Raw genomic sequence first — 17,656 nt, 5'->3', positions numbered from 1 at the left:
CTTTTGAAGGCTTATATCTTCTAAATGCAAATGCTGTCATTGTTTTGGACACACTCGCTTATAGATAACAGTATGGCTAAAATATTCCTACTAAAAGCCCAAAAACTTGTTTTCATGGGGACTTTAAAAACTGAATCTCTTAAATTTTATTTGTGAAGGGATGCATGTTTAATTAGATGTTACTTGGATATATTTTTGTGTGCAAATTCTGGACAGCAGGGGGCATCACGCTATTATGTTTGTCTAAATATATGGCCCATCCACTGGGTGGCAATTGTTCCCACCTCAGAACTACTTTGGAAACTTCCTCCAGAGGGCGCTTGATAACTCCGAAAGCTGAATCTCCCATTGAGCTGCATTTAAGTCTTACTGGAAAGTGGAAACATTTGGACACTGAACAGTACAATCATTTGAATCTATCAGCTCTACACTTATACTGACAAACAAATGCAAATCCATCTGAACAGTTTCTTTTAAATGATTTTAACGATCAGTGTTATGTAATCGGGTACCATGTAATGACAGCATCTATGTGCATCTTCAGCAGTGGTATGGACAAAAATACACCTGAATCAAACTTTTGGTCCCACTTTATATTCGATATCTTGAACTACTATGTACTAACATTTAAATTAGTCATTTGATACAGTGCATGTATTGTGTACATACATGTTTTACATTGTACTTGCGTTATATAAGATATACCTAAATGCAGAGGTGTCAAAAGTATTCGCATTCATTACTCAAGTAGAAGTATAGATACTGGGGTTTAAAAAGACTTCTGTAGAAGTTGAAGTATCAACTCAAGCTTTTTACTCAAGTAAAAGTGTAAAAGTAACTGGTTTCAAAACTACTTAAAGTATAAAAGTAAAAGTAATGTAAGGGGAAAAAATGCCATTAAAGGGGTAGTTCACCCAAAAATGAAAATTCTGTCATAATTTACTCAAATTGTTCCAAACCTGTATGAGTTTCTTTGTTCTGAAGATTGAAGAATTTTTGTAACAAGCAGATAGAGCAACCATTGACTGCCATAGCATTTTCCCCCTACTATGGCAGTCAATGGTTGCTCTATCTGCTTGGTTACAAACATTCTTCAAAATATCTTCAGAACAAAAACTCATACAGGTTTGGAACAACTTGAGGGTGAGTAAATGATGACAGAATTTAAATTTTTGGGTGAAGTATCCCTTTAAGGACAAAAGATTAGGCCGCGCCACAGTGCATACCCCACCTCCTCAAAAAAACATTTTTCTGAAGGCCATAATGACTATAATGTTATATTAAAAAGTTAATGTTGATTATGCACTTGGCTACGCGTTTCAGCCGCATATATTCCCATTGAAAATGAACGCATTTTAGGACAATGCAAATACATTAAAGAACCATATTGTGTACTAATGAGCATTAACGTGTTTCATGGAGTGGAAGATTTGATGACTAGTTGCCTATAAATATTGTAAAGGTGCAAAAAGTCAAAATTCAGAGGCATGTTATCAATAACCATTTTTTTGAATGTGTGATCAGTGTGGCCAGATTGGGTCAACAATTTCCAGCCCAAAAACCTCACCAAATGTACATTTATATATTTTTTTAAAAATGGTTATTGATAACATGCCTGGTTATTGATAACAAGTTTGCACCTCTTACAATACTTATAGGCAACTAGTCACTCCAAGAAAAAAAACCAAAACTTTAACTGCCAAAATAATGTGATATTATTGTTTTGCCATACCAATCAATGTTGATAAGTAAGTTACCATTTTATCTCCTTAAAGCATAACATTGATGATTAAAAAAAAAAAAAAAATCCCAGTAAAACGGTTCAAATATGACTATATGTCCAGGTAGAAACTGTCAAAACCGCAATCCCTTAGAAAAACACAAGATTTTCAATGTCAACAGTAAGAAGCCACTTTACGTGCAAAAAGTGCCCAATATAGAGATTGGAAAAAGCTATGTAATTAACAGGCATTTCACACGTTAATGCTCACACCAATGTCAAAATGCGTAATTCATTTATACTGTACAATAATCCGTCAACAAATACATAACAACAATGCGCTTACCCTTGTGTTGCACTTTGCTTTGACAAAACTACAGTATGTCTTTCGTGAAGTACATGGCACATGCACATTTAGCACAGTCAAAACGGATTAGTCGTTGATTTTAACATCTTTCAGCATCTGTCGGGGTTGCTAGTTGCAGATGTCCTAAGTGTGTGTATGATGATGGACAGGAGTCACGGTTATATTTATAAAGAGTCTTCGAGTCACAGGTGTAATTCACGTTTGAGAGTTGAGTCACTCTCCCACTCTTTACTGTAGATACAACTTACTGTGTATTTATGCCACTGGCATAGCGATCACTGATTCACTGGAATATACAGCTACGAGTCATCGCGCTAAAAATCCGGCTAAAGTCATGAATGAGGCTGAGCACGTCTGCCTGCGGATCGCTGATTGGCTCAAAGTACGTGCTCGTCGGCGAGAACCCGCCCTATCTGGCCACATGGTGTGTGATTTGTGCAGGTGCAGGCGTGATTGATAGCCTACAACCCAATAGGGTGTCGGAATGGTTTGTGTTTATCCTTCTCATCCAACCACAATCAAATTCACTCTGTCCGGATGGCGCGATTTATCTGGATAGTATTTTTTATTTTATGACAAGCCGGAATGAAAACATGCCGAAATGGAATAGGAGTAACGAGGCTATTTTTAAAATGTAAGTAGTAGAAAGTACAGATAATTGCTTGAAAATGTAAGGAGTAGAAGTAAAAAGTATGCTGAAAAATAATTACTCCAGTAAAGTATAGATACTCAAAATTTCTACTTAAGTAAGGTAACGAAGTATTTGTACTTCGTTACTTGACACCTCTGCCTAAATGTAATAACACTGTTGACCTTCCATTACACCTTAACCCACCCTTAAACCTACCCATACCACCAAACCTGTGTCTAAACTTACCCGTATCCCACCTCACCAGCAGTTGTTTTGCAATACAACACACTAGGTACGTTGCAGTTATTTTTTGATGCAAGTACATAGTAGTTAAAGACACCTATTATAAAGTGTGACCACATTTTTAATAGTCATTGAATTGAAACGCTGTCATGCGCATCTCATTTTCTCACGTTCATTTAATGCCTGGTTCAGACTACACGATTTTAGCCCGAATTTGACGTATGGTGTCGTAGGGATTCGTAAACGACAATGGACGTCGGGACGCAAGAATTTATCGTTTCATCTCGTATAGTGTGTCATAGTATACGACAACCGAATCCACGTCTGCGATAGTTCACGACGTCACAGCAGAAAGACTAGCATGTTGAATTTTTTTTTAGTTCCCCACGACGGGTTCCGTCATATGGGTGACGCTGACCAATCGGAGCACAGACGCTTTTCGTACACAGCTTTCAAACATGGCGAAACGCAAGAGAGATGAAGGTGCGGCTAGGTGGAGTTATGAAATTGTGGAAAGGTTCGTGGAGATGTGGCAACAGTACTCTTGCCTGTACGATGTTTCATCGAGGGTCAACCACGACAGATTACAAAAAAAAAAGCTGCCGTACGATAGCGGAAGCCCTTCAGCAACCCGGTGAGTAACGTTACTGGAATTAGCTGTAACTTTTAAGCTAGCAAATCATTCATTATACTCTTCTTCGCTATAGAGAAAATTGTGTGTGTGTGTGAGAGAGAGATAGAGATTTTGTTAGTGAGTGAGTGAGTGTGTTTTGTGTGCGCGTGAGTGAGGGTGTGTGTGAGAGAGCGAGTGAGTTACTGTGTGTGTGTGTGTGTGTGTGTGTGTGTGTGTGTGTGTGTGTGTGTGTGTGTGTGTGTGTGTGTGTGTGTGTGTGTGTGTGTGTGTGTGTGTGTGTGTGTGTGTGTGTGTGTGTGTGTGTGTGTGTGTGTGTGTGTGTGTGTGTGTGTGTGTGTGTGTGTGTGTGTGTGTGTGTGTGTGTGTGTGTGTGTGTGTGTGTGTGTGTGTGTGTGTGTGAGAGAGAGCTTTCACTACTGGCTAATAACAAAATATTTAATACAAAAAGAACGATATTTTACCTCAAGTTCTCCTTGGAAGATTGACAACCCATACTGCCCTCTTTGAGCAAGCCAGGAACGTGTTTATGGTCGGGTTTTCTTTCTTTTTTTGCGCTTTTCTAAACACAAGACAGCCAGTACAAAACACGCCGCTTCAGACATTGTTTACGCTCTTGTTTGTTTCCGGAAGTCAGTCGCTAGTTTCGCCTTCTCGATGACATCACGCGCGTCATTAAAGACAACAAGCGATGATTGGTCGCGAAGCAACGTGTAGTCTGACATGTTTCTTATCCAGGACACGACAAGATTTTAGGAGTCAAAATCGCGTAATCTGACACAGTGACTATCGTAACAGACAAAAAAAATCGTGTAGTCTGAACCAGGCATAAGATGTTATTTTACTAATTTAAGACTCCTATTATGGGAAGCTAGGGAGCTATCGAGGGACACACACACACACACACTCGTGCACACATCGAGTTCTCTTTCGCTCTTGAACAAACAATAACAACAACACAGGGAATGTTGCCAAAATGCCAGTTTTGTCGAGTATTCTCATAATAGGAGTCTTAAACTCGTTAAATAACGTGAAAATGAGATGCGCGTGAGATCCGCGTCATGTTCGGCAGCGGCTGATCTTAAAGTGACAGCAGCTCTGATGATACCTGTCATTAATGTTCATCAAAGAACAACGGGAACAGAACAAATTGTAGCTTTAATGATGGTTAATCTATATTTCATTTATTATTTATGCAGTTAAGAAAGGTGTTGATAACTTTTTTCAATTTCTGTGTAGACTATGTCTAACAGGGAAGGCCACAGGTAAATATAACATTTATTATAATGGGTTTATGTAAAGATTGTTTTAAGTTCAATTAAATTAAAAGTTGTTACTTTTTAAAGCCTAATAAATGTTGAAATTGGTAGCTTTCAGTTATACTGTAATGTCATGTCATTAATGTTTCATAGAGACATCTGAGATACTGGCCTTCATTCATAAAAAAAATATTTAAAATTTGCTGTCTTTAAGTTTGCTGTCTACATTAATTTGGAGAGTAACTGAAATTAATACAATATCAAAAATAAAAAAAACCTTGCGATTAATTACAGAAAAAATAGGATTAATTAGTTAAAAAAAAAAAATTGATTCCCAGCACTAGTGTGTATATGTTATGATGATAGTTTCTCTCAAATGAACCCGTACAATGCTCGTGAAGTGTAGGGCCCTATGATTTCCGCAATGCAGAAAATGCGGACGGAATAGCGGAATCCAGTCATAAAAATAGAATTTACTGTTTGACGCGGAATGTCATGGAATTTGTCAAATTTTGGATGAATAAATCCAATGCAAGTCAGTATACTTCAATCAAATCGCGATATGGACTAGTGTATGTGAATATTAAAGGGAAAAAAACTATTTAAATATGAATTCTGCATGTTTTGTCTGTGTGTGAATGAATTGTGCAGACGTGCACCACGAGCGTTGCGCGTGTTTCAGTAGTTAACGAAATCGTGCGTCTGCGCTATTCATTCCGTGACATTCTGTTTTTATGAATGGATTCTGTGATCCTGTACGCGTTTTCTGAATCGCGAAAATCATTGGGCTTTACACTTTCTACAAGAAGCACGTTCAATGCGGATGCACAGGCGGTTGTCGTGGTAATGAACACCACAGCAACCGCTTGTGCTGAACACGCATCTCGTATATAAAAAGCATTTTAGGGGGCCCTTGGCTATCGGGGGCCCAGGCGCTCGCCTACCTTTGCCTAATGGTTAATGGTTAAGTCCGCCTCTGGGTTTGTATTATTGGCACAAATATGCATTTTAAACATGTTTTTAAAGAAAAATCAGGAAGTGAACAGAGGAGAACCAATAGGGTTCAGTGACTTACCATGTGATTGGCTGATTTTAGAAGGTGTGAAAACACTGTTTACCATCAGCAAGTAAAAGTCGTTCTCTAAAAAGAAAAATATTTGGGTCTAAATTTACTTTACAATTTACTAAAATTGTACTTCCATTTGGATTAAACAGTTTTAACAAACTAATATGATGCATATTTATTAGCCATACATAAATGAAACAGGAAAGAAAGAGATTTATGCTCATTCTTAGCAATATGATTATTTTAGCAATATGATTATTTACATAAAATCATTTTGGAGTGCAGAAATCTTACCTGTTTCACTTATGTACGACTTATGTAGTTCATTAGTTAGTTAAAACAGCCATCCAAATTTGATATGCAATTGAAATATATAAACAGGCTAAAATGTTTTTTGAGAGTGTCAGGGAAGGTTCTCATTAATACAGGTTACAGGAAAGCAGTCCCTCCTTCAGTTTTTAATAGCCAAATCACCCCAGCCAAGGAATGTCAGTTGAATTTGTATCTTCAACCGCCATGAAATTGTTGTGTTTCCTTCACCTCTATCAGCCTTCCAAAAATGCTGAGCATTAAATGCTTTGCATTTTTAAGTACCATGTTTCCCGTCAACCCCTCTGATAGTGCGACAGGTAAAGAATGCCGCCCGTCCTGCACGCAGACTGTGGGAAAGCGACACTATTACTGTCAATAACCGTGGGGCCGGATGTGGGTAATTGATCTGTTACTGAGGTGATTTCCACTGCATTCCTGTCCTAGGAGTGGCACTTACACTGAAATGGCAGCATTGAGGCTGTAACTCAATGATGTAATGCTTTCTGTGTTTCAATGAACTTCCAAAAATCCTCTGAAGAGACGTCTCCTTCAGGCCTGACTTTGATCATGTGCTTTTCAAAAAATGACTGGCTGTTATGTGGCTGAATCTCACAAAACCTGTCAGGAACATGTCTTGGTCATATTTCACACTAAAATAGAAAGAAAATGAAGCCTGTTTTTGGACATTGTTATGTACCTTATGTTCATAACAAATAAACATTTTCACTTCAAATTCTCATTACCACAATGCAAAAATTGCTTATTATTAAGCAAAAAATATTATTGAAATAAAACATAGTAATACATTATGGGAGTATACTATATCATGGAAGTATTTGCTATACGGAGTAATATTTAATTTTACAAAATTATGTAATTACATTATATACATGTATAAGTCTCTTGTACTCTCCAATGCTGCATTTATTTGGAAAAAATGTAAAAGTAAAACAATCAAAAAACAGAAATAATGTGAACTATTTTATTAAACTTTGAAATATCTGTTTATTATTTTAATATATTCTAAAAATGGAATTTAATCCTGTGAAAGGGAGAATTAAAAGCTGAAATTTCCACATAATTACTCCAGTGTCACATGATCCTACTGAAATTATTCTAATATGCTGATTTGCTGATCAAGATACACACACACACACATTGCCAAGACAAAAAAAAAACCTGTTTGGATTGAAATGGGCAAATTCTTAAGAGTCTATGATTGGATCATGATTGCAGTGATTATTATCTTTATATGTTTAGCAACCGTTCTTCTAACCCTAATCGATGGAGCGTGTCGCTTTTCATTTCTTAAACAACCATGTAGAAAGACACATTATGACCATATTCCAGGATGACAATGTCAAGATTCATCAGGCTCAAATTTTGAAAGGATTTTTCACGTATAAATTGGTCCAGACCTTAAATTCATTGAATGTCTCTGGGATGTTCTGGACTTTGACAGGTGAAGTGAATATCACTGATGATCTCTTCATCACGGCACCTGTTAGTGGGTGGGATATATTAGGCAGCAAGTGAACATTTTGTCCTCAAAGTTGATGTTTTAGAAGCAGGAAAAATGGGAAAGCGTAAGGATTTGAGCGTGCACATCTTCAGGGGTCTAGTGGAGTCCATGCCTTGACGGGTCAGGGCTGTTTTGGCAGCAAAAGGGGGACCAACACAATAGTAGGTCATAATCTTATGCCTGATCTGGGCATATAGACTCACCAGCTACTTTATTAGGTACACCTTGCTAGTAGCGTGTTGGACCCCCTTTTGCCTTTAGAACTGCCTTAAAGGGTTAGTTCACCCAAAAATGAATCAGTCATTAATTACTCACCCTCATGTCGTTCGACACCCGTAAGACCTCCGTTCATCTTCGGAACACAAATGAAGATATTTTAGTTGAAAGCTGATGGCTGAGAAAGGCTTCAGATAGGCCTCCATTGGCATTCAGTACATTTACACTCACAAGACCCATAAAAGGCACTTAAAACGTCGTTACAAAGTCCATCTCACCACAGTGGCTCTACAATAATTTTACGATGTGACGACAATAGTTTTTGTGCGCAAAAAAAATCAAAATAACGACTTTCAACCTCTTCTTGTCTTCCGTGTGTGCCTCCACGACGCATGCGCGAGAATATGACGTAGCGCCGGGGTTCGGGAATCCATGAAATGCACACTTTAGTCCGATTTTGAGAACTACGCCGAGACCTAAAGCACGATCAATGTAGAATTCAACAGCTTAGATACGCGTGTCTTCCTCTGCTTGTAAACAAATCGCTTCTGGGTCATCTGTCCGAACGCCGGATCTGCGTCACGCAGTTGCTGCACATACATGATGCAAATCTCCCATTCCACCAGATCCCAAAGGTGCTCCATTGAGATCTGGTGACTGTGGGGGCCATTTGAGTTTAGTTTAGAGTATACTCTTAATTTAGAAACCAGTTTTGGATGATTGTAGCTTTTTTACTTGGCACATTATCCTGCTGGAAGTAGCCATCAGAAGATGATACACTGTGGTCATAAAGGGATGGACATTGTCAGCAACAATACTCAGGTAGGCTGTGGTGTTTAAATGATAATCAATTGTTATTTAAGGCGCTCTAAGCGTGCCAAGAAAATATCCAACACACCATTAGACCAGCAGCCTGAACTGTTGATATAGGCAGGATGGATCCATGCATTCATGTTGTTTGTGGAATTCTGACCCTATCATCTGAATGACTCCGCAGAAATCGAGACCCATCAGACCAGGCAGCGTTTTTTTTTTCTAATCTTCTATTGTTCAATTTTGTAGCCTCAGTTTGCTGTTCTTAGTGGACAGGAGTGGCACTAGTGTTTCTTTTGCTAATGTCTGCTTCAAGCTTCGACGTGTTGTGTGTTCAGAGATGCTCTTCTTGCAGACCTCGGTTGTAACAAGTGGTTATTTGAGTTACTGTTGCCTTTCTATCAGCTGAACAAGTCTGGACATTCTCCTCTGACCTCTGGCATCAACAATGTTTTTTCGCTCACTGGACATTTCCTCTTTTTCAGACCATTCTCTGTAAACCCTAGAGATGGTTGTGTGTGTGTAAATCCCAGTAGATCATCAGTTTTCTAAAATAGCCCATCTGGCACCAACAACCATGCCACAGTCAAAGTCACTTAAATTACCTTTCTTTCCCTTTTCTTCAGTTTGAACTTCAGCAGATCGTCTTGACCATGGCTAAATAAATACATTGAGTTGCTGCCATGTGATTGGATGATAAGATGATTAGCTGCCATGTGATTGGCATATATATCTTATGCTTACCAAGACTGCATTTATTTGATCAAAAATACCATAAAAAGTAAACAGATCATTTAAATTGTAATAATATTTCACATTATTACTATTTTATAAGTGTTTTAAAACGTAATTTATTCCTGTGATGGCAAAGCTGACTTTTGGGGGGGATTCTGTACATAAAACTTGTCCTAATGCTAGCATTAATACTCTTTTCCTTTCTTTTTCTAGCGTCACCAGATGGAATGGTGAGTGAGACTTGCTTGCGTTCTCAGTGTTTTGTTGTGTTTATAAACATCTGAATCATTGCAGTATGCAGTACACGTCTATTAGCTGCCTACACAAACACATACTGTAGCACAACCCTCCTCTGCAAGTTTAGAAAACACGTCACGTCCAAGAAACACTTAAAGAGTTCTTGCGTCAGTAACGGTTACCTCTTCATATAGTGACATAGCTGCTTAAACACAAGTACAGTCATTTCACAATGATGCGTCAGTTAGCATCTCTGAACTCAAGTATGTCACACACTGAATGGATTGCATTAATATGAACAGAGGAGATGAATATTTAAATCCTGTAATTGTTCAAATTAAAAGACACTTTCACGTTTTTAATTCAATGATTTAGTCAGAAAAAAAAAAAGTATGCTATATGCTCACTGTGCATGTGTTTGTGTCCAGGATGAAGACTTGGACTTCACTCTAGCTACAGATTTTGAGGTCGGACACTTCTTCCGGGAGAGGGTCATTCCCAGAGCCGTGCTTTATTTCACAGGAGAGGCCTTAGAAGACGACGAGAGTGTACGTCTACTCTTTTGACTATTAATCATGTGATAACTTTGTCTAGCTATCACCAGACCAAGCTCAATTTAAGATTGAACATTGGTCTGGGGAGTCCGCTATGTATTTTCTAATGCACAAGAGGGGTGATAAACGAGCATAATTCAAATGACTCAGTACGCAATTGGATAGTCCTTCAACCAATCAGACCACAAGAGGCGTGATCAACGGGCATCGACCCATCGCTTCTCTATCCGTCATCGTGTTAAAACCGCCAATAGCACGCCAGGTGGATACGTCTGTGATTGGTTCCAGCAAAAGTGTGACAGAAGCAGTAGAAATGAATGCACAGGTTTCCAGCCTGAGCTGCAGGGCGAAATCAAATCGCCGGCAGATCAGGCTGGGTTTACCCAGTCTGGTGATAACTGGGACTGACTATAGTTTTATATATAAGGTGAAGTGGAACCGGTGAAGTGAGTAACACTGATTATCTCTTCATCACTGCACCTGTTAGTGGGTGGGATATATTAGGCAGCAATATTAGTGAACATTTTGTCCTCAAAGTTGATGGGCGCAATACAACGGCAGGCGCAACACATGTTTTTTGCTAGTTTCGACCCCATGCAGTTATAATTTTCACGTCCAGCGCCACGTTGTTTATATAGCAAATGCACTCGCACCCATCTGTTCGTTCATGCGCTTGCTGGTCTGAAAACGAGGTGTTTTCAGGCGCATTGTTGGTGTGTTGCTATTTTGAGGAACTGAAAACAACTGCGCCATTGACCAACAAAAACTGCTCTAAAGTCAGTGGTGCAATATTTGTTGTGTTATACAACGCGCGTACACTTATTACACACACACACACACACACACACACACACACACACACACACACACACACACACACACACACACACACACACACACACACACACACACACACACACACACACACAGGGACATGCAGCAGCACACAAACATTTTTAAATATTAAAAATAAAAGGATTCCTCTCTGGATTCCTCTCTTTCTGCTTGCAAAATCCGCCATGGCGCGAACGCAACTGGCTTCTAAAGGGAATGGGAGATGACACTCTGATTGGTTTATTGCACATTACGCCCAAAACACAACCATGACTCATTAAGAGACTATGTACGACCCTTTTGGGCACCTGGTGTGTCGACCGTTTTAGTTGTTACAATACCAAACGTGGATTCGGACACGCCCTAAGTGCACCTGCACCATGCGCTTAGATCGTTAAAATAAGGCCCGATGTGTTAGAAACAGGAAAAATAGGCAAGCGTAAAGATTTGAGCGAGTTTGATAAGGGCTAAATTGTGATGTCTAGACGACTGCAGCTCTTGTGGAGTGTCTGCTGTATATATGTATGTGTGTATATCTTGAAGGATGTAACTGCATTTGCTTAAAGGGTTATATAGCATTTCATTTTATTGGAATTTATTTTGGAACATTATTTAAGGCTTGTGTCCTGGATTTTTATTCAGTAGATTTTTCAGTAGAAAGTGCATTAACATCCATGGCAGCAAAATATAATGTAAAATATTGTAAATATTCAATAAATCACTCAGCTTCCTTGTGAAATCCAATAGTACATTTGATTTATAATATTTCTTTAATTCCATGCTGTTTTACAGTTTGAAGAGGAGGATCTTGAAGAGGGAGAGGAGGAGGTGAGAATCATTTGATAGACAGCCTTGTGTATTTATGGGCTCTAGCAATTTAACAGCAGGATATTATTGTCATTCAGGATCTGGATGAGGAAGGTGAAGAAGAGGATGAGGGAGATTTTGACCCCACGGTGAGAATTTAAATCCTGTGTTTCCCCATTTTTTTTTTTTTTTTGCAGTGGATTATTTTGAGCAATGTGGCTTTATGCACTGTTTGCAGTTGTTCACCAAAAGCAGCATGTAATTGGAAAGTTCTGCTAGGATATTGAGCTTTGTTCGAAAATAGAAAACTGGAAAACTAGTAGATACTATGTGCTGCTTGCTATGATACATGTATACTGTACACTGAACAGTGTATATATAGATATGAAACCGTATAAAATATCCATCCACAAACATAGTATGCTACACATGACTTACTGTTTTCTTTATATTTGAAATCCATTTTTTTATGCAAAATGTGTGCTCATTTGCAGTACATGCAAAATAGTAGTAGTGGTATTCTTCCCAAACATAGCTGTCTCTGAATCATTAAACCGATTGTATTGCACATTTGTGTTTGATTTGAAGTGTTCTGGATTGAAAGCATTAACTTGTATGGTGCTTCATAATCAGTTGCATGCCTGATGTGTAAACCTGTGTGTTTGTCCCTCCACTTTCCCTTTACAGGCATAATTCATTTCTCACTACATGCAATTTCTAGGTAAGAGACACCAGAAGGGATGTGGCTCTCTTTCCCATCAATCTTTTGATTCCCTTTATTTTTTATTATAGTTTTTCTCCTCTGCTTTCACTCTAATGTCACTTTCACATGAGAGGGTTGTGTGTGGACCTAAAGGTTAACTGACTGTAAAGTGTGGTCTGGATTTCAGATCATGTGAACCGCAGTCTGTAGCTGAGTAACTACATAATTACTAGTAATTATGCATATTTTCATGTAGTAGTAAATCTAGTAGTACAAATAAATGCTCTGATTTTCTTTCTTAAATATGTTCAGATGTCAGGTTTTGTTGATTTTAAGTATGACTAGTGATTAGCAGTAGAAATACAGTTTAGTCTAATAGTCTTGCACATCCCTACTCTAGTAATACTTTAATGGTGAAAGTATTTCGGAAAAGTACCTTTAAACATACAAAGTTTGAAAGCAGATCAGCCAGAAGGACATGCAATCAAACTTGGAATCAAACAAAAGTGTGAAAATGACATTTGTGAATTTTTCTTTGACATGGATGACTTGACTTCTCAATTCTAAATTAACCTTAAAGGTGAAGTATGTACTTTTTTCACAGTAAAATACTTGGCTTGACATGCACTACATTTTTGGGACGCCTGCCTTTACATGCACTTGAACTTAAATGACGTCCCATTCTTAATCTGTAGGGTTTAATATGGAGTTGGCCCACCCTTTGCAGCTATAACAGCTTCAACTCTTCTGGGAAGGCTTTCCACAAGGTTAAGGAGTGTGTTTATGGGTATTTTTGAACATTCTTCTAGAAGCGTATTTGTGAGGTCAGACACTGATGTTGAACAAGAAGGCTTGGCTCGCAGTCTCCGCTCTAATTCATCCCAAAGGAGTTCTATCGGGTTGAGGTCAGGACTCTGTGCAGGCCAGTCAAGTTCCTCCACACCAAACTCGCTCATCCATGTGTTTATGAACCTTGCTTGTCGGAACAGGAAGGGGCCATTCCCGAACTGTTCCCACAAAGTTGGGAGCATGAAATTGTCCAAAATGTCTTGGTATGCTGAAGCATTAAGAGTTCCTTTGACTGGAACTAAGGGGCCAAGCTCAACCCCTGAAAAACATCACACCATAACCCCCCCTCCACCAAACTTTACACTTGGTACAATGCAGTCAGGCAAGTACCGTTCTTCTGCTAAACGAGACTCATCCATCGGATTGCCAGACAGAGAAGCGTGATTGGCCACTCCAGAGAACACTTCTCCACTGCTCTAGTGTCCAGCTTTACACCACTGCATCCAGCGTTTTGCATTGCACTTGGTGATTTAAGGATTGGGTGAGCTGCTCGACCATGGAAACCCATTTCATGAAGCTCTCTACACACTGTTCTTGAGCTAATCTGAATGCCACACAAAGTTTGGAGGTCTAAAGCTATTGACTCTGCAGGGAAGTTGGCGACTTCTGTGCACTGTGCGCCTCAGCATGCGCTGACCCCGCTGAATTGCTATTGTTCCCAGTCACTTCCACTTTGTTATAATACCACTAACAGTTGTCCGTGGAATATTTAGTAGTGAGGAAATTTCACAACTAGACTTATTGCACAGGTGGCAACCTATCATGGTACCACGCTTGAATTCTCTGAGCTCCTGAGAGCAACCCATTCTTTCACAAATGTTTGTAGAAGCGTCTGCATGCCTATCTGCTTGATTTTATACACCTGTGTCCATTGAAGTGATTGGAACACCTGAATTCAATGATTTGAATGGGTGTCCCAATACTTTTGGCAACATAGTGTATTAACCTTAATAATGCAATTTGGGGGCGGGGCTAACTTTCCAACCAATGACAGACGGGGGCGGTACCAAAACCTTTTTTGGAAACAATATTTTTGAAATTACGTTTGATGCAACTACTGGTGCAGAAATGTCATACTTCACCTTTATCAAAAAAAGCATGTGTTATTATGAATGAATCAAACTATCATCTGGCAATTAATTTCTTCCTGTACTCCAGTGCCTGAAATAATACTCTTAATCTTTTATCTCCACCTTGTTCTTACAGAAAGACCCTCCTCCCGCTGAGTGCAAACAGCAGTAAGACTCGTGAACGGACAGCCACGGCACAACTCGGCTGTCAGACAATTAGACGACGTGGACGCAGGCCTAATTTCCTCGTGGACTCGCCACACTAATGCAATAGGAAACCAAACACTGTTTAGGAAATGCATGTTTGTTTATTTCTCTACTGTTTACTTTTACAGAGATGACCTCAATGTTCTCATTCATAATTAGTGTGATATCGCACCCCAAAATTTGCCCCACAAAATGCGTAATGTATAAAGAACTACTTTGACTAAGAAACCTTTTCTATATTCAACATGTTTGCCTAGAGCTGGTGTGGGAGGTCTAGCAAAGATGCCATATGTGTTTTGAATTTGCAACCATGGCCATTTTTGTAACCTAGCTGGTTTATGGACACTCCCAAGATGATATGAACTCCAAGGCGTCGTCCGCTGTAGCATCACTCAGGGTTTTTTTGCCAACAAAATGAGCCTGCTGTCTTCTGGAATTTGACATAACTGAAATTTTCCGATAACGCTGTTACAATGTAGTTACTAAAGTGTTTTGATGTGGATCGTCCTGCTCATTGGTAGCTGAACGATTGTGGTTATAGAATACTTATGATTTGTCTCCAGGGTTGGGCGTCATCGAATTCCCAATCCCTGCGTGACGTAACGCATAACCATGCCATGCACGTTGACATGGGATTTCAACCATATTTTATTTCGCCATGTGGTTACGTGTCGAGTTGCTTGCATTCATGCACAGAATTGCATCAGTTACAGTATTGAGAATGATAACAAGCAGATCTTAAAGCTATTGCAGGTTTACCCTCCGTTTGAACTGTGTGAAAGCCATAGCCTTATCTCGAACTTCTTTGGTTTGTAATGCAGCATTGTTTCCATTTTGTACAAAATAGACAAAGATTCTATTAAATGTTGTGCGACATGATGCTGCAAAGTCTTGCTTTTTTTCTCTTTTTTTTTAAAGATTATACAAAAGCGCATGACTGAAATTTGACTTGCCATTTTCACTTGGTGGATAAAGTGGGAAGAATCCATATCTAAGGAAAGAAACCTGCAGGTAGGCTCTCAGCAAGCAATCACCAAGAACACACTATCAAATACAGAATAACATGCTTAAAATCACCCAGAATGCCCCAGCAAACAAATACCAACATTTTCATACCACTCATTTCCTTCAGAAAAAGACGTCTACTTGTTCTAAGTGTGTTGAATGTAACATACTTTCCACTCCTCATTAAGCTCATTTTTATCTCCGCCACTGAATAAAACATAAAAAAAGTTAATTACGACTTTTTATCTCGTAATCTCGCAATTGCTAGTTTATATCTCGCTATTCGGAGAAAGAATAATGTATTTTTTCTGAATTGGACTGATTTGATATTTTTAACTATTTTGAAAAAACAAGAAAAAGTCAGAAGGGCATTAACTTGCAATTGCGAGAAAACAAATCGGTCTTTTCCCCCCTCAGAATTTGACTTTTATGGGCACGATTTTAACGATCTGAGCTCATGGCGCAGGTGCACTTAGGACGTGTCCGAATACACTAGTGCTAGTTTTAACTACAAAAAAAAACGGTCAGCGCGCCAGGCGCATGGTCCAAAAGGGTTGTAATGGGTGTGTTTTGGCCGTAACGTGCAATAAACCAATCAGAGTCACATCTCCCATTCCCTTTAAACGCCAGTTGCGCTTACACCATGGCGGATTCGCTATTTACATGGCGGAATTTGTGAGTGGAAAGACTGAACGCTTCTCCAGAGAGGAGTCCTTTTATTTTTTATATTTTAAAATGTTTGTGCTGCGGCGCATCCCTGTGTGTGTAATAAGCTGAGTGAACGCAGCCCTTTAAATAACACAAAAAATACTGCGCTATTGACTTTAGAGCAGATTTTTGTTGGCGCAGTCGTTTTCAGTTCTTAAAAATAACAACCCGCCAACAATGCGCCTGAACACACCTCGTTTTCAGACCAGCACGCCCATTGGCGAACAGATGGGCGCGAGTGCATTTGCTATTTAAACAACGTGAAAATGGACATGAAAATGATAACTGCGCATTGCACCAGGTGTATGATAAGGCCCTATAACTCACAATTGACCTATCGGTAAGCCCCGCCCCCCCTTTAGTTACTGTTGCTAACTCGGACAAACAAACAGAGTTGCTTACAGTTTTACAATGACAGCTGTCAGTGTGAAAACCTTATCCCAAGATGTTTTTGGACACCGAAAATAGCGGACCCTGTCCGATTGATGGCCAAACTTAACTGATGGTTTTTGAAGTTTATTACATAGTTTTTCACTCCAAAAAAATAACCGTAAGAGTTGAACAAACAAAGCTTAAGTGCGCATTAACGTCTCATTCACAAACTCTCTCTCTCCATTGCATTATCATTAACATACACAGCAAATTATACAAAAACATTCATACAACTACTAACAGTAAACAAACATATACAGACCGTGTGCCTTTTCGGGGGTGCTAATAAACTGTAAACTTTGTATCTGAAAACAACTCCGATAAACTGCGAGCTCTCCCTTTCACTACCCGAAGACTATAATACCCATCAAAATAGGAGTACCTCCTTAGTAAGACAGAAAATGTAGACCTTAAATATATCTAAACAGAAATATACAAAAACAAATAATTTTTTGTTAACGTTACATGACGTGAGAACGAGTTATTTTGGTTTGTATGTTAGCAGGGACTCACTAACTTCAATCGTAACTTAATGAGAGTATGACCACCAGAAAATCCTCTCAGAATACCTGGAATCAGCGTTGAAGTACCCCAGACACATCGTTTGACCATTTTTGTAGCATAAACACCATCAAACCGATGAGAGCTTCAGATTTTCCAATGTATCTCTATGGCGCTGACACCTAAAGATGTCCGAGTTCCGGTCCCAGCGCAACTGATACTCAACTGCCATTG

The 17,656-nt window shown here is 39.1% G+C and overlaps 1 protein-coding gene across 1 annotated transcript in view; it reads left to right on the top strand.

Moving 5' to 3' along the window:
* nap1l4a (nucleosome assembly protein 1-like 4a) overlaps positions 1 to 16,293 on the top strand; it is a gene marked incomplete at its 5' end in the record, with an annotated part of 42,818 nt that extends 26,525 nt beyond the window's left edge. The window contains 5 exons of the mRNA XM_079809523.1: positions 9,729 to 9,745; positions 10,181 to 10,300; positions 11,933 to 11,968; positions 12,046 to 12,096; positions 14,706 to 16,293. Of these exons, the coding sequence (XP_079665649.1) occupies positions 9,729 to 9,745; positions 10,181 to 10,300; positions 11,933 to 11,968; positions 12,046 to 12,096; positions 14,706 to 14,741 (260 nt within the window). The 3' untranslated portion in view covers positions 14,742 to 16,293. The remainder of the gene's footprint in view (positions 1 to 9,728; positions 9,746 to 10,180; positions 10,301 to 11,932; positions 11,969 to 12,045; positions 12,097 to 14,705) is intronic.
* Between the last annotated feature and the right edge of the window lie 1,363 nt (positions 16,294 to 17,656).

Source organism: Gobio gobio (assembly GCF_949357685.1).
Source record: "Gobio gobio genome assembly, chromosome: 25".
Lineage (NCBI taxonomy): Eukaryota > Metazoa > Chordata > Actinopteri > Cypriniformes > Gobionidae > Gobio > Gobio gobio.
Note: the sequence above shows the minus strand (reverse complement) of the source record. Positions and strands in the feature narration are given on the sequence as shown.